Source organism: Mrakia frigida (assembly GCF_051309035.1).
Source record: "Mrakia frigida strain ATCC 22029 unplaced genomic scaffold BDY24scaffold_48, whole genome shotgun sequence".
Taxonomy (NCBI): Eukaryota; Fungi; Basidiomycota; class Tremellomycetes; order Cystofilobasidiales; family Mrakiaceae; genus Mrakia; species Mrakia frigida.
Window position 1 is genome coordinate 114,229 of NW_027481233.1, and position 15,710 is coordinate 129,938.

A 15,710-nucleotide genomic window follows, 5' to 3' on the forward strand; every position below is an offset into this window, starting at 1 on the left:
GCGTTGTTCATGTATATCTTTTTGCCCTTTGCGCTGGGTTCGAACCCCTCTCCGACATTCACCTCAACTGATCGCATGTTTCAGCGTGGTCCTTGTATGTTTTTGCCATTGATTTTGGTATGGCGAAAACCGCAAGACTTCGGCGCATCTACTGGTGAAATCCGTTCTGATATCCGTGTCCTCCATCGAGCTGTAGGACGCGATGAGTGAAGGCGGTGCTTGTCGCGAAGTCGCTTTTCGAGTCTTGTAGGAAGAGCTATACCAAAGACTCTGCCGAGTTGTACATGCCCGTAATAAAAATGACGCCAAACATCTGCTGGCGAAATCCGAAGTGAAAAAAATGATCTACTTCACTCTGCGGGACACGAAACACAAATATCAATATTTGCTCTTCGACGTTTTCAACACGATCGTCTGCATTGAAAGTCAATCTGAAGATACAGCTCTATACCCAAACATTATGGTTATAATACCCCCGACTCCCTTGCTGCCTGGTCGTCTTGTCTCGGCGAAAACGAACGAAAAGAAGGAGGAAGGACTCGCGTCGCGTCCGAACCTTCCCTCTCCTTGAGCACATTTTCGACCTTTCGCCATTGCAGTAGCTTCAATACTATTTCTAAAGTTAAGCAGATCATTCTTTCTCTTGTCAAACCCACAGCATCAAACTCCTCAACGTAAGAGTGAAGAGCTCTTCCACGAGAGCGGCCCGCCTTTCCCTTCTTCTTCTTTCCTTCTTTGTTCTCTTTCATTCCTCTTGCCACTTGGCCATCTGACTCGAAAGGTCCTTTCATGCCTTTCAGTCGCACTCTTCTTTCTCCCGTGCCTATCCTACAAGAACAGGAGAGCCTTAAAGCCAAAAAACCAACAAGCAAAAACTCATGAATGACTCATCTCCCCTCTCCCCCTTCCAACCCAACCTAGCCCATCCCAAACCCAACCCCTTCCCTTCCTTCCCCTCAAGCACTCCCACTCCCATTCCTCTGCGCCTCAAACGCCTCCTTTGCAGCCGCCACCCTCCCTCCTCCTCCTCCCGGTCTCCTCCCTCCTGGTCCCTTGGGCTTCGCGAACGCTTCCCTCGTAGGAGCATCCAACGGAGCACTAGAACCGGGTGCGTCCTCAACGTGAGGAGAGGAAGAGTTGGTGTGGGCAGCGGTGTTGAGCGAAGATTGCCTCGAGTTGGCGGGAGTGTTGTTGGTTGAAGCGGTGGGGAAGGGGCCTGGTCCGAGTTCGGAGAGAATTTCGGAGGAGGTGAGGGAGGAGGGTTCGGAGGATTCGATCTGGTGGGAGAGGAAATGAAGGGAAGAGAAGGTGTGAGTGAGTGAGCGAGACGAGACGAGACGCGTCGTGACCCTTCCTTGCCCTTCTTCCTTCGAACAACCGAAGAAAGTGAAGACCCAAACTCACCTTCTTTCCAACAACCACACCAGTCTTCTCAGCGACAACCCTGATCAAGCTTCCTACGCTTGACGAGTAGACCATTCGCATCCTGATGGGCGATTTGGACGGACAGGTGTAGATGAAGAGGACGATGGAGTTGGACGAGGAGGGAGGAGTGAAGGAGAAGAAGGTGTACTGAGGCGAGGTGGGAGGGAGATGTTTGTGAAGGTCTGCGAGGGAGGTGGCTGTTGGCGGGAGGGATAGGACGAGGAGGGTGGGTGTTTTCGAGTCGATGGACTGAGGGACGAGGAGGAACGAGAAAGAAGGGTCAGCTTTACCCTTCAAACGAGACTTCCTGAATGTCCTACTTCTGCTGCGAGAAGCACCTGTCCTACAAAAGCATCTTCCCTCGACTCCACTAAAGAAAAAAAACGAGTCCGGAACTCACAAGTCCAACCACCTCACCTTCCTTCCCGTCCAGCCCTTTCAACGCCTCCTCCACTCCCTCACCCCAAGTCAACCCTCCTCCGACACCCATCTGACCCATCGGTCCTCCCCTGCCAGCGCTCCCTCTCATACCCTCTTCCTTGGACGCCTCAAATTCCGCCTGCTTGACTTCTGCCAGAGCTCGTTCTCGTTCGGTGAGAGGGTGAGGAGCAGCGTTGGCCGCGAGATGTTGAGCGTATCCTCTGGGAGTGAGGTCCGAAGCGGAAGTGGCGTGGAGGGAGTCGGTCTGGGGGGAGGAAGAGAGGGAGGATTGGGTCGGGTGAGCTCAGAGAGGAAAGAGAGAGAAGAGGAGATGGCGGACGAACGAAGTGAGATTCCGAGAGAGCTTTGGTGAGACGAGATTTGGAGGAGGAGTACATCATCTGAGAGAAGGGAAAGAAGTATATGTATGCGGGGAGTCAGCTCGAGGAGAAGCAGAAGCGAAGAGGGAGAGGGAAGGAAGGAGAGGGCTGGAGCTGACCTTCTCTCGAACCTTGGCTCCGTCTGGGACCTGTTTGGCGCGGAAAAGAGGAAAAACGGAGGTCAGCTCTGTACAAGTATACTCAACAAGATGACGGCATTCAGACATGGACGCCTCAAGTGAGAATCTTCCTCTTCAAGTCGAAGAAGTGAGCTCGGTCCATCTCTCTCCTCTCCTTCCCATCTCCTTCTCCTCCTTCTTCCCTTTGCCTCCCACCTTCCCTCCTCCTGAACCTCGCTGGAACTCACATAAGTAATAAAGCACCACCCTTTCCCTCTGTCGAGCTTGTACAAGATGTAGCACGGTTCTGTTGGTGAGATCTCTCCCTTCTCTTCTACCAGAGCGAAGTCGTCCTTTGCCGAAGTCGAAGATCGCTGAGGAACAGAGAGGGACAGGACGGCCTGTTCGTCCTGGATCGAGACCTTGAGGAATCGAGTGGTAGAGTTGGGCTCGACGGCGGAAGACCAAGCGGAGAGGAGGGACTGAGCGATTCCCATCTGAGTTCGGCGGACGAGAAGGGAGAGAAGGGGCGGAGGTCAGCTTCGTCGTCCTTGAGTCGGATCCGGGAAGATTCACACGAGAGAGATAAGATGAGATAAGGAGGAAAGGAGATACTCACAACTAGATAATCGAGATGAAGAAAATGTGAGGCGAGGTGATGGTTGGCAGGGACGAGGAGAGGGAGCTTCGAAACGTCACTCAGCCTCATCGTCCCTCCTTCTTTCACCGGTGCCTTCTTTTGCCTCCCAACCATCAGCATCGATTCTCACGACAAAAGAGACAACGGATATCTCATCTTTAGACATGTCTCTCGTCCGATCAGGAATTCAAGTGGTGCGTACATCTCTCTCGTTCTTGGTTTGAGGAGGGAGAGAGAAGGAGAAGAGCGAAGGAGGAGGTCAAGCTCCCTTCTTCACCTTCAGCAACGTTCGAGCTCATCGATCCTGGTTGATCGAGGAGCAAAGACAGTTTTCAGGGGTGCGAGCGGAGGTGGACGCTCTAGAGCTGAGTTCCGGAAGTTTAGGAGAAGGGAGAGAAAAGTTGTTGAGCTCGAAAAGTGACGTCCGCCCTCCGACTCGGACCACGTTCGACGCACCACCACCTTCTGCCTTTTGACGGCCACCTGCTTCGAGAATCACTCACTAAACTTTGTGCTTTCTTTCATCTCAGGCTGCTGCTTCGTACATGTGCGTTCTCGTCCGCTTTCTCTCTCGATTCGATTCGATCGAACCTCACGTCTCCTCGCTGACCTTCGCTTCTCCTCTCCTCTTCCTCCCAGGTACTGGGGTTTCCACAAACTTCACACAGCAGACTTCCTCTCTGATATTGACAACCAGTACGGAGGACACTGGCAGTTTCTCACCATCCTCGTTCGTCCCTCTTCTCCTGGCTCTGCTCACGCGTCGCTAACCAAACAACTTTCCCCTCCCTCCTCTTTCCGCCCCTCCCAGGGTCTCTGGACCTCCCTCCTCTACCTCTTCATTTCCATCTTCACCCCTCTCCTCCCTTCCGTTCTCCACCCTTTAAAACGAATCATCCTCCTCCTCGCCCTCCCCGTCGAAACCGTCATCACCTCCATCTACTGGTCCCTCATCCTCCTCGCACCTCAGCTCATCCTCCCTCCCGCTACCCCTGTCGAAGGAGAAGTCCAACCCGAGGAACCCAACTTGTTCAGGATCCCACTCAGCATGGATCTCGCTCTTCACGCCGTCCCTGCTGTAATCTTGTTGCTTGAATTCTTCGGATGGGAGAAGGCGTACAGAGGGTGGAGAGGAAGTTGGGGTGCGGCCGCTGTAGCGGCCTTTGCGGCTGTTGCGTATGGGACTTGGTCGGAGAGGTACGTTTCGAGGCTGGACGGCTCTCGTTCTTCTCGGCGCGTCGTTTTCGGTTTGACCTACGTTGTTTGCTCACGCGTTTCCTTACCCTTTTGCTTCCATACTCGTCTTCTTTTGTCAAATAGATGCGGAGCCCGAAACAACGGTCTCTTCCCTTACCCTTTCCTCACCTTCAACACCTACGAAACCCGTCTCTGCATCTACGGCGGAGCGACGACTTTTGCGCTGTTCTTCTTCTTTGGGTTGAACGCGCTGAAGAAAAAGTTCGAGAGGCAGGTGAAGGGGAAGGGGAGGCAGATGGACGGGAACGGAAGGGTTGGAGGAGGGAAAGGGAGGAAGTGAGGATTGAAGGAAGAAGGAAGGGACGGAGGGAGAGATCTTGGACTTTCTTGCTAGCGAGAGCTGTTGGCGATCTTTTCTTGGTTGGATAGGCTAGATTATATCCGAGTAGATGTTTCGTGATTGAGAACACGAGTTTCTGGCTTTCAACCTAGGAAAGAAGTCATGATCCTCAAAAGCATGGATCTCTCGAGGAAGAGTCGGTTCGAGCGGCGTCGTCGATGAAGAACCGAGCTGCTTTCGACAATGGGGAGTGGTGGAGGAGCTGGCAGAGGACGAGGAGAGCAGAAAGGAAAGTCAGCAAGAGGACGAGAGGGAGAGTCGAAAGAGAGAGCTGTGGAGAAGAACGCACCTCGATTCGACGACCGATAACTCCTTCGCCTCCCAACCTAATTAACCCAAGCGACTCCACCGGCCTGGAAGAGGAACAAAGTAGAGGATTCAGCACGGTGTCGAAACGACAGAGGAAGATAGAAGACGGGAGGTAAGGAACGAACACTCACCAATCCGACGCGTCGGAACCTTCCTCCCTTCCTCCTCCCAAAGACGATCTTGCCAACTCGACTGACTCCCTATGGCGACTGGGCAGCGGATCCAGATCTGAGGCGACGAGAGGTAATGGAAGGCCTCAGCTTTGATCTCGATGTTGCACGAAGCAAGATGAGACGCGACGGGACGAAGCAAGAGAGGATGGATGGACGACGAACCGAAGGAAACGTTCGAAGGGAGTCTTGTAGAAATTGAGAGGTCTACAAAAGACAAAATAGAAGGCTCAGTCGGGATTTGGTAAGTAGAAGGAGGGAATGGAGATGAAGGAAGGGAAAAACGACGAACCTCGAATCGAACGCGTCGAGATCCATTCCTCCGAAGGCGAGAGCTGAGCGAACCTCCTCGACGGGAAATTCGAGCAGCGAGTCGATAGGAGTCATCTGCTCCGTGTCCTCTTCGAATCCCTGATCACAGATCAAGCACGGCGGACGAGACTCCTCTCCCCCCTCCTCCGTCCTCTTCCCAACCTCCTTCAGCTCCAAACTCTTCTTCCCTTCCTCGTCACACTCCACCCACCCCAACCGGTACGCCATAGGTTCATCCCCACCGAAATCCCATAAAACTTCCGTGTGTGTAGGGAGGTGCGGAGCGAGGCGTTCCAGTCGTTGAACGTTGAGTCCGGTCTCGAGGTTCCTGAGGCCCGAGAGTCCTCCGACGAGAGGGAGATCCGTCTTGAGCGATGGTAGAAGCTGGTACATGAGATCTAGGCACTCGGACTTGCAACCGATGACGACGTTGAGGGTGGGACTTGGGGTGACGGTGCAGAGGAACTCAAGAATTCGAAGGGATGTGAACGCGTCGAATGCGGAGAGGGTGGTGTCCTGGAGGGAGAGAGGAGAGAGAGAGGAGGAAGGAATGTTCAGCGAGAGTCCCAGAACGATAGTCGAGATGGAGATGTACTCACCCAGTCCTGAAGAGACGAGATAGAGAGCGGGAATCGAGAAGTCAGCAAGACGACACGCGTTCGACGAGCCAACGAGCAAGACGACGGATCGACTCACCTGCCAACCAAAGCTCGCATTCCAGTACCTCGGCTCCAGGACAAGGTTCCTCACCGCTCCAACTACCTGTGCCAGCGACACGACCATCGGCCGACTAAGGATGCATTCGTCCAACACGAACGCGACCCTCGACAGCTCTCCATCCCCATCCAACTTCTGATCGATGCTGACCTGCTCGAACGAAATCTCACTCCACTCGTTGAGAAACTCCTCGACTAACTCCTCGACAGATCCAGGGATATTGATCCAGTTGGCTCTCGAGAGGAAGAACGTCGGATCCTCCTCCTCCCCGTCCTTCTCCTTCCTGATGTCGATCGAGATGGCCTCGACGGTAGGGTAAAGGGCTGAGAGTGTACTGGTCCAAGGGAGGATGGTCTCTGCTGTAGCTGGATCGAGTACGATATCGAGGTAGATGAGGTTTGGGAGGAGTTGGATGAGGAAGGGAGGAACGATGGGTGAGTCCAGGGAGACGGAGGCGTAGGAGATGGTGTCGCCGGCTCGGTTGAAGCAAGATAGCAATTCCGATCCGAATCGGTCGTTGTCCACACCGAGCTTGAGTTCGAAGGCGAGAGGACGAGGAGGAGGAGCGACGGAGGAGGATGGGAGGGAGAACGCGTCGAGGGAGAAGGTCGACCGATTGACGAGACCGCCAATCTGAATTACGGCGACGGACGAGTTGGTTCGAAAAGCGTTGAGGATGGATCCGACGAGGAGCCAGGGAGGGAGGATGATCCTGTATAGATTCGGCATCTTTTCGAGGGCGTAGAGGACGAGATCCAGGAGGGAAGGCTCGATGGGAGGAGGTTGCCCTGTCGTTGAGAGGACGAGCTCTCTGGGTGTCAGACAAAGGAAGGTCACAAATCAGCCCAAGATGTATTCCTTATGATGCTCATAAAAGTAGGGGAGGCCGAACTTGACGGCTGAGGCGACGCAAGGGTCGTCTGCTCTCGCTCGGAGGAGTTCCAGACGAATCGGGTTCGAGATGTCGACCTCCAATCCCCAGTAGTAGATGCTACAGCTTACCTACGAGAGATGACGTTGGAAGAATCGCGGAGGTTCAGAAGGCGTTCGGAAGCATAGAGGAAGAAGGAAGGAGGGAGAGAAAGGAAGAAGGAGAGGGTTGAGCTCACCGCTCTGAGAGCCTTGCAAGTCAGGGCAACTGAGAGAAGGTCGTCTGTATCAAGAAAGCCGAGAGAATGTAGAATCATCTCTGTAGGGAGCTACTTCCATGAAACATAGGCGAGTCAGCTCAAATAAGGAGAGAGAGAGAGAGGGCAGAGGAAGGGAGGGAGGAAGGAAGGGAAAGGTGAGCTCGCACTGACTTCGAGAAGTTGGCATCGTCCCTTCGCCTGGAAACAGGGAACAGATGGTCAGCTCTTATTCCTTGATGAAAGAGACGGGTCCAGATTTACCATCACAGTAGTCTGGATCGTACTTTGCATGGTTCGTTCGTTCGTTCGTTCCTCGTGGTTGAAGGTCAAAATGAAGGAGGGAGGACTCGGATTTCGAGCTCGAATCGCTGCGAAGAAAAGTTGAAACGTGTATTTTCCTGGGAGGCGACCAGAACGGAGATTGGTACATAGAATCCAGTCTCCGAAGTTATACTCAAAAACTCACGAGAGGCAGACGGCAGGAGGCGAAGAAGGAGACGCGTCGAGTCGCGTCGTCTCACGTCCGGCTCGAGCCTCCCCAGGGAAGATTTTTCGACAGTCCCAAGAGAGAACATGGAAGTATCTCTTCTTTAATTATTCCCGACTCCCTTTCTCTCAAATTTTCGGTTTAAATGAGCGTTCAAACAAGCGCGTAGTAAAGGGCGGAGGTGATCGTGAGCTCGCTCTTCTCTCTCCCTTCCCTTCCTCAAACCGCCTTCTCCTCTCGAACCATGCCTCCTAGAAAGAAGAGCGGATCGACTGGATCAACTTCAGCCTCGACCTCAAGAGCTCAGAGTAAGTTAACTTCGAACTCGTCGTGTATAGCAGCATAGGAGGGGGAGAGAAGGAGGAGAGAGAGAGGGAGAGCTCAAGCTGACTTTCGCCACCTCCGCACTCTTCCTCTTTGCTCCTACAGGTCTGCGAACCTCTCCTGGACTACGATCGGGAGTTCAGACTCCTGCTACGACCATCAGCGACGACGATGATAGCGACGTTCAGCTCATCAGTCACACTACAAGTCCTCTCAAGAAGGGTGCGAAGGGAGGAGGAGGAGCTCGACTTCCGGCTCCTCCTCCTTCGAAGGTGGTTGCTGGCAAGAAGAGGAAGACTCGTGAGTTTTACATCCATACCTTTGTTGTTTTACAGCCTCTGTGGGTATGAGGGACAAGTCTTGAACTGGTCTTCCTGATTCTGTGCTTCTGAACGCTCAGTCGACGACGTGGACTCGGACGACCTCGACGGAGACGGGGATGGACGAGACGAACTCGACGACGAGGAAGATCTTCCCAGCGGATCTGTCACTCCTTCGCTTCCTCTCAAGAGGAGAGAGATCTCTCCCGAGCATGCTATCGCCACCAAGAAGGCTCCCTCAACTTCAGCGAAGGGGAAAGGGAAGGCAGTTCAGAAGGTCAGCTCCGACACCTCCTCCCTCCCTCCCTCGCTCGCTCCCTTCTTTGCTGTTACCTCCCCCCTTTGCCCGAAGAGGAGTCGTTCTCGAGAGCTGACTTTCTTTTTACTTTGGTCTGTTCAGCCAATCAACATCTCCGAGAAGACTGGAAGGAAGATCAAGAGCCTTCCCAAGGGAGAGGTCGAGAACGAGGATCAGGACGAGCTTCTCCCTTCGGACGACGAAGAATCTCTCACCTACGGGGGCGGATATCAGGACGACGGGAGCGATACCGATTCTGATGACGACGAGGAGGAGGAACCCGTGAGTCCTTCAGGACCTTCCTCGATCTCTCGCTGTTCGCTCTTGAGTCTTCGACGCTCGAGACGCGTCGATTTCCCTCTTCGTTGTTGCTGATACCTCGACCTTTCCTTCCTTCTTTCAAGCAGGTCTTGAAGGGCAAGGGAAAAGCTAGAGCTAAGGCTTCTCCCAAGAAGAGGGTCTCGAACATGAGGATCCAGGATTCGGACGACGAGAACCAGGCCGAGCCTGACATCGCTGAGGACTCGGACGAGGAGGAGAGGATGCTCCAGACTGCTATCGAAGTCAGTTGCCTCGTCTCAGTCCTTCCCCTTGGCTGATTGAAGATCTTCGAGCTGACTCGAGTCTTCTTCTTCCCGATGCTTAGAGATCCAAATCCTCGTCGGAAGCCGCCGTCCCTCTCACCGAACAAGAACAACGACGAGCCACCATGTTAGCAGCTGCTGACCGACGACTCGCTGCTCAGGCCTCCGGCTCCAACCCAGGATACGTGATCGATGACTCCCAGATCAGCTCTCCCTCCAAGTCGAAGTCGAAGTTGACCTCCGAATCCAAACCCAAACCCAAAACGTCGAAGTCGAAGGCAAAGCCCAAGCCTCAGCACCGAGATCCCGACGACTCGGATGGATCCAACTTCGCTATCCCAGCTACCCCTTCGTCGAACGGTTCTCAGGAGGATTCGGATCAGGATCTCATCGATGACGAGGAGAACGAGGCCGACGAAGTCAGGAAACTTCAGCAGGAGTACAACGCTCTTTCCGAGAAGGCCAAGAAGTTCATGACGACCGAGATTAGGAAGAAGCTTCAGAAGCTGACGAAGAGGATCAACGACATCGAGCAGAAGACGGTTAGGGACAAGCAGGCGGCCTTGAAGAGGCAGATTGCGAAGAGGGAGGGGAAGGCTAGGAAGTTGACTCAAGGAGAGAAGAACAAGATGTGAGTCGTCTTCGTTCTGATCTGGGGATACACGAGAGCTCAACTGACGACGTTGTGTTCCAACAGCGCCCTCGAGGAGTATCATCCTGGTACGTCGCGTCGTCCTCGTCTCGCTCTCGTCTCGGCCTTTCTCCTTCGAGCTGACCCTTTCTCCTCGCTCTACCAGAACTTCGAACTCTCTGGGGGGACCTCGAGGCCGGTTCGTTCATACGTTTACCTCCTCACCTCTCTCCTTCCGTCGTTCGAACCTCGGCTGATCTTCTCGTCTTCCCTCCCTTCCTTCTGCTCAGAAATCCCGATCATCGTTCCTCATCAGAGTCCCCCTCCTCCTGGACTCAAGCTTCAGCTTCTCCCTTTCCAGAAGGAGTCTCTCGACTGGATGAAGAAGCAGGAACTGGGGGTTTGGAAGGGAGGAATGTTGGCCGGTGAGTTTCGTTCTCGACGCGTCGCCTTTTTTCTCGCTTTCGATCGCTGACTTGGACTCTTTCCGTTACCTAGATGAGATGGGAATGTAAGTTATAGACCGTTCCTCTGGTTCTGCTCGTTATTAACTCGAACTGACCTGTCTTTCGTGATCTCTTCGTCCACAGGGGAAAGGTACGTCCTGTTTTGGATTTTTGATCGCTGTCCCTTTGCATCGAGATCGAGACTGAACCAACTTCCACTCCTCCAGACCATCCAAACCATCGCTCTCTTCCTCTCAGACGCTACCGTTCACGGCAAGGAGAAAAGGAACCCTAGTTTGGTTGTTGCGTGAGTCGTCGTCTTCCTTCCGACCTCTTGCTCTCGCCTTTCGCTTCGTTGAATCGTCATCTCTGACATTCGACCTCGCTCACCCTTCGTCTGTTTCGTCGCCCTCTAGTCCCGTCGTCGCTCTTCGACAGTGGAAGAACGAGATCGAAGCTCATTCGGAAGTGAGTATCGACTGGGAATGACTTGAGTCGGCTTCGACTGACTCGTCGTTCTTCTTCCTTCTCGCAGGGCCTCAAAGTCATGATCTGGCACGGAACCGACAAGAACAAGTACGACCTCAAGGATCTTCAAAAGTTTCACATCATCCTCACCAGGTCAGTTTGAATTCATTCGTGTTGACTCGCTTTCTTCGTCGCTGACCTTTCCTCCCTTCTCCTTCCCTCAGCTACGGGACTCTCTCGTCCGCATACGTCAAGCAGACCAAGGGGTTCCAGAGGAAGGATCAGATCTTGAAGCAGGATAGTCTCATGCACTCGTTCGAATGGCATCGAGTCGTTGTGAGCTTTCGTCGTCTCGAAACGGACGGTCTGGTTGGGTCGGAACGCGTTGTTGACTCCTGTCTCTTCCTCCTTTCTTGTACAGCTCGACGAGGCTCACAACATCAAGGTAAGCTTTTTATGCTCGCCTTTCGGACCAAGTCCCTAGCTTACCGTTTCTTCTTTTCCCAGGATCGGCAAACCGCCGTCGCCAAAGCCTGTTTCGCTCTCGAGTACGTCGCCTCTTTCTCGATCGATTTCCCCAAGATTCCCTGACCGATACTCGTCTTTATTCATTCTACAGTTCTCGAACGAAGTGGTGAGCTTCCTTGATCCCAATCGAGCTTGCCTTCCGTCTGACGCGTTCTTTTTCGTTCCCCTTTTTTCAGGTGTCTCTCTGGAACGCCTCTTCAGGTCCGTCGCCTCCTTTCCGTCGTTCCAAGCCCCGCGCCTCGACTGACTTTTTTCTCGTTTCGAAATGATAGAACCGAGTGGGAGAGCTCTACTCCCTCGTGCGATTCATCGGAGGAGATCGTGAGTCGCGTCGTCTTCTCTCGTCCTTCGACCGCTCTCATTGACGATCTGCTTCTCTCTACAGCCTACTCGTACTACTTCTGCAAGCTCTGTCCATGCAAGTCCCTCCACTGGTCGTTCAAGGATCACAGGCATTGCGACGAGTGCGGACACGGCCAAATGCAACACGTCTGCCTTTGGAACGTGAGCTCGAATCGACTCTTCTTTCTCCTTCGACTTCTCGACATCTCTGACCGAAGTCTTCGACCTCTTCCTTTTCAGAACGAGATCTTGAACCCGATACAGAAGTATGGTACCGTCAGCGGAGAGGGAAAGTACGCTTGGAAGAAGATGAAGCTTCTGTTGGATCGAATGATGCTCAGGAGGACGAAGGTGAGTCGCTCGTTCCTTCGTCTTCTTCTTGCCGTCCCCACTGACCCGTCCGCCCATCTCGCTTTCGCTCTTCTCTCAGTTGGAACGAGCCGACGATCTTGGACTCCCGCCTCGAACTTTGGTCGTTCGACGAGATTACTTTTCTGCCGAAGAGAAAGAGCTCTACCTCTCCCTCTTCACGGATGCGAAGGTGAGATCGGAGAGCTGCCTCTCGCCCTCGAAGACGAAGAAATCTGACGAACGTGCTACTTTTCTTGCTTGCAGCGAACCTTCTCGAACTATCTCGACGCTGGTACCCTTCTCAATAACTGTGAGTCGATCTTCTCAAATGAGCGAACGAGGCGCAGACCAATGGACTGAGCTCGACCTCTCCCCTTTCTTCCAGACTCGAACATCTTCACCTTGATCACCCGAATGCGACAGCTGGCCTGCCATCCTCACCTTCTCACTCGATCCAAGACCGCCAACCTCATGCCCGACATCCAAGATCGTCAGTCTCGTCCATCTCCTCGTCTTTCATCAACGACGGCTCACCTCTCGTCGCCTTTCCCTCACAGTTCCCGTCTGCCGACTCTGCAACGAGTTCGGAGAGGACATCATCATCTCGAAGTGTCATCACGCCTTCGATCGAGAGTGTATCTCGACTTACCTCCAAGGGTACGGGAGCGTCAAGGTCGGTTTCGTTTCGTCTCTCGACGTTGCACCGTCACCTGGCTGACTCCTTTCTTCCCTCCTTTCCGACTGTCAGGCTCCTTGCCCCGTCTGCAGCGCTTCCATCAGTATAGATCTCGAAGGCGAGGCCGTCGATCAGGACGAGGAGAAACTCAAGAAGGCGAAGCAGGGAATGCTGGGACGACTAGATCTCTCTGTGAGCCTCTCTCGTTCGTTCTTCACGGTCTACACTCCCCGCTAACTATTCCTTCTCCTTCGAATCTTGCAGAACTTCCGATCGTCCACCAAAGTCGAAGCTCTCGTCGAGGAACTCTCCAAGCTTCGAAACAAGGACGTGACGACGAAATCTCTGGTGTTCTCGCAGTTCGTCTCCTTCCTGGACATCATCGCCTTCCGGCTTCAACGAGCTGGATTCAAGGTCTGTCGACTCGAAGGAGGGATGACTGTTGAAGGTCCGTCTCCGTCTTTTCGTCTCTTCGCCTCGAACTTTGCTGACTCGACTTTCATTCCTTCGCCTCTTCAGCCCGTCAAGCTACGATCGAACGCTTCATGAACTCTGCCGACGTCACTGTCTTCCTGATCTCTCTCAAAGCTGGAGGAGTTGCTCTCAACCTTACCGAGGCCAGCAGGGTCTTCTTGATGGACAGGTTCGTTCTCCCCTCTCTCCTTTCCGTCGATGCCGAGCCTGACCCTCTGGCCCTTCCTTCCATCGCTTATTTTCCTTCTTCCTTTTGCTTTTCAGTTGGTGGAATCCCGCTGTCGTGAGTTCTAGATTCGACGATGTTTAGCTTTTCGACGCGTCGAGTCTGACTTTTCCCCTTCGTCCCTCTTCCTTCTCCAGGAGTATCGTACGTTCTTCTGTTTTTCTCTACGTCGATGTAACACCTGACTGAATATGTTCACCGCTTTGGTTTGGATCTTGCAGAGGCGATGGACGTGAGTTTGTTATTTCATTTTCGAGCCTCGTCGAACTTCGATCTCGTCGCTGACTCTTTAGTCTCTTCTTTCTCGTTTCGTAGCGAATTCATCGACTTGGTCAACGACGACCAGTAGTCTGCACCAAGCTCTGTATCGAGGACTCGATCGAATCCAAGATCATCCAGCTCCGTGAGTTATTTTTCCTTGCCCATCCTTCCCTCATCCCCTTCTTTTCTCGACTCTGACCTGTTCTCCGACCATGAATACACCTTCCAGAGGAAAAGAAGCTCGCCATGGTAAGTCTCATCTTCGCATGTTTCCTCAGCGAGACGGTGACCTGACTTAACTCTCTCGCTTCGAACAAAAGACGTCGTCGACCCTCGACTCGGACGCGAGCTCGATGGGAAAGCTGTACGTCCTCTCACTCGATCCCTCTCTTCCTTTCGAATACCAGTACTGATCAATCTCCTCTCGCCAATTCACAGCACCCAAGAGGATCTCTCCTTCCTCTTCCGACTCTGAGCCCCGACGCGTCTCGCCCGACTTCCTTCTGCTCTTCTCGTTCACCTTTTTGCTTGTTGCTACATCTCTTCCGCTTCGCTCATTTTTTTCGCTTCCCTTGTCCTGACGTCCCCTACGGTTTCTTTCTGTCTCGTCTACTCTCTTGTTCTTTTCTTCGTTGGTTTTCGTCCCTTCAGTTTGCTTTCGCTCTTGCTTCTTCGGTCTCATGCCCATCTTGGTCCTTCCTATCTCTCTCTCTCTCGCAAGACAAAGATGATTTACTCAAGATCCCGAAACCATTAGATTGAGGCGCAAAATCTGATCTAGCACTCCAACACCACGTCGATCAAAACCAAAGGAAACCGAACAGAAACCGCGAGAAACACGCTGAAAGTCTACCGACGATGGCTGAAAGAGTTCGTTTTGACGAAGAGATGGCTGAGCCTGGCAAGCCTTCAACGGTTTGATCTTCGACTGACTTGAAGCCTCTCTCTCTCGACGACGAAGGAGAGCGAGCGACTGAGGAAAAAGGCGCGTTGAATCATCTGAATTTGTTGGGTTTCTAACTAAAGTAAAGGGAGGATTCCACCGATGGGTCTGCGTATGTAGAGGATCCGATCCTCTTGAGGGCTACGACGCGTCGGCGATCCTCCAGGAGTTGAGGAGCTGAGGGCGAGAGGAACGGGAAGAGGGTCGAGGGAGGGATCGGACGTGAGCTTTGAAACGGCCAAAAACTGAATGATCAGAGAGATCGAGAGGGATGGAATGTACCTGCATCGAAGAGCGTGTACTCCTATGCTCACGAGGAGAAAATTCTTGGCCTAGATCGAGATTTAGGAGTCTGCAGCAACAAAAGGAAGGAGAAGCAAAAGGTGAGCTCGACGTCGTCCTTCCCCTCTCGTCTCTCTCTCTCTTCAGCAAACTCACCTAGATCTCCAAAGCCCGACTCGATGCGTCTTACACCTTCCTTCAAACCGTCTTCTTATCGACGACATAATAAACACCACTCTTCCTCGTCGCATTCTCCAACAACTTCCTCCCTCCCGTCTCCTCCCATTCCACCCTCTCCTCCTGTTCCTCCCTTCCATCGAAGACAATCTCCTTCCTCCCCCAACCCATCTCCTCCTGTCCACCTTCTTGTAGCAGTCTCGTCACTTCCTCTCCTCTGATGCCTTCGATGACTCCGATCAAGCCTGCCATCTCCTCGGCTGAGCAGGAAGGATAAGGGAGAGCCGAGAGGCGATGGAGCTGCTTGAGCGTTTCCGAGGAGAGCAAGGGCGGTGGAGGGGTGTTGACAGGTTGGAGGAGAGCTTTGATCGAGTAAGGAGGACTGAGAGGGATGCAGAGAGAGGAGACGGGGAGGGAGGGGGACAGGCCGGGAGGGAGGGAGGTCGAGGTCGAAGAGGACGAGGAGGTCGAGGAGTTGAATCGAAAGGAGGTGGAGATGTTGTTTGCTGGGATAGAGAGGGTCCTGGCAGAGCGCTGAAGGAGATTTTTTAGAGACATGGCCGTTCTAGATTCGAGCGTTGTGAAGGAAGATGGTGATGGTGAAGGGATCATAGGCATAGGGTTCCGAAATCACGAAAGAGGCCTGTTTGAAGAGTAACGATGAAACGAAGTA

The 15,710-nt window shown here is 53.3% G+C and overlaps 5 protein-coding genes across 5 annotated transcripts; 2 read left to right on the plus strand and 3 right to left on the minus strand.

The window, feature by feature from the left end:
• Window positions 1-865: 865 nt before the first annotated feature.
• On the minus strand, window positions 866-3,007 carry TWF1 (twinfilin TWF1). The gene is made up of 7 exons (XM_076642439.1): window positions 2,964-3,007; window positions 2,593-2,841; window positions 2,345-2,374; window positions 2,190-2,246; window positions 1,826-2,110; window positions 1,405-1,674; window positions 866-1,277 (listed from the first exon to the last, which is right to left on the minus strand). The coding sequence occupies exons 2-7, from the start codon at window positions 2,839-2,841 to the stop codon at window positions 957-959; spliced, it is 1,212 nt and encodes a 403-aa protein (XP_076492431.1). The 5' UTR covers window positions 2,964-3,007; the 3' UTR covers window positions 866-956.
• An 82-nt stretch (window positions 3,008-3,089) lies between these two features.
• BDY24DRAFT_403906 (uncharacterized protein) lies at window positions 3,090-4,662 on the plus strand. The gene is made up of 5 exons (XM_076642440.1): window positions 3,090-3,178; window positions 3,515-3,531; window positions 3,624-3,714; window positions 3,796-4,181; window positions 4,305-4,662. The coding sequence occupies exons 1-5, from the start codon at window positions 3,149-3,151 to the stop codon at window positions 4,519-4,521; spliced, it is 741 nt and encodes a 246-aa protein (XP_076492432.1). The 5' UTR covers window positions 3,090-3,148; the 3' UTR covers window positions 4,522-4,662.
• Window positions 4,663-4,690: 28 nt separating this feature from the next.
• On the minus strand, window positions 4,691-7,510 carry BDY24DRAFT_419074 (F-box protein; the record flags this gene model as incomplete). The annotated part of the gene is made up of 10 exons (XM_076643926.1): window positions 4,691-4,783; window positions 4,871-4,934; window positions 5,226-5,267; window positions 5,353-5,888; window positions 5,972-5,977; window positions 6,069-6,900; window positions 6,982-7,091; window positions 7,199-7,288; window positions 7,391-7,417; window positions 7,481-7,510. The coding sequence occupies 10 exons, from the start codon at window positions 7,508-7,510 to the stop codon at window positions 4,691-4,693; spliced, it is 1,830 nt and encodes a 609-aa protein (XP_076492433.1).
• A 420-nt stretch (window positions 7,511-7,930) lies between these two features.
• On the plus strand, window positions 7,931-14,375 carry BDY24DRAFT_403913 (DEAD/DEAH box helicase). The gene is made up of 29 exons (XM_076642441.1): window positions 7,931-8,014; window positions 8,136-8,330; window positions 8,751-8,930; window positions 9,056-9,211; window positions 9,295-9,863; window positions 9,930-9,952; window positions 10,030-10,062; window positions 10,154-10,308; window positions 10,537-10,616; window positions 10,726-10,777; window positions 10,845-10,930; window positions 11,002-11,113; window positions 11,199-11,222; window positions 11,285-11,325; window positions 11,482-11,506; window positions 11,578-11,626; window positions 11,691-11,809; window positions 11,888-11,998; window positions 12,078-12,188; window positions 12,263-12,308; window positions 12,384-12,488; window positions 12,556-12,671; window positions 12,747-12,866; window positions 12,939-13,122; window positions 13,194-13,342; window positions 13,690-13,777; window positions 13,865-13,884; window positions 13,956-13,999; window positions 14,074-14,375. The coding sequence occupies exons 2-29, from the start codon at window positions 8,202-8,204 to the stop codon at window positions 14,108-14,110; spliced, it is 2,964 nt and encodes a 987-aa protein (XP_076492434.1). The 5' UTR covers window positions 7,931-8,014; window positions 8,136-8,201; the 3' UTR covers window positions 14,111-14,375.
• Window positions 14,376-15,058: 683 nt separating this feature from the next.
• On the minus strand, window positions 15,059-15,655 carry BDY24DRAFT_419076 (uncharacterized protein; the record flags this gene model as incomplete). The annotated part of the gene is made up of 1 exon (XM_076643927.1): window positions 15,059-15,655. The coding sequence occupies one exon, from the start codon at window positions 15,653-15,655 to the stop codon at window positions 15,059-15,061; it is 597 nt and encodes a 198-aa protein (XP_076492435.1).
• Window positions 15,656-15,710: the final 55 nt, after the last annotated feature.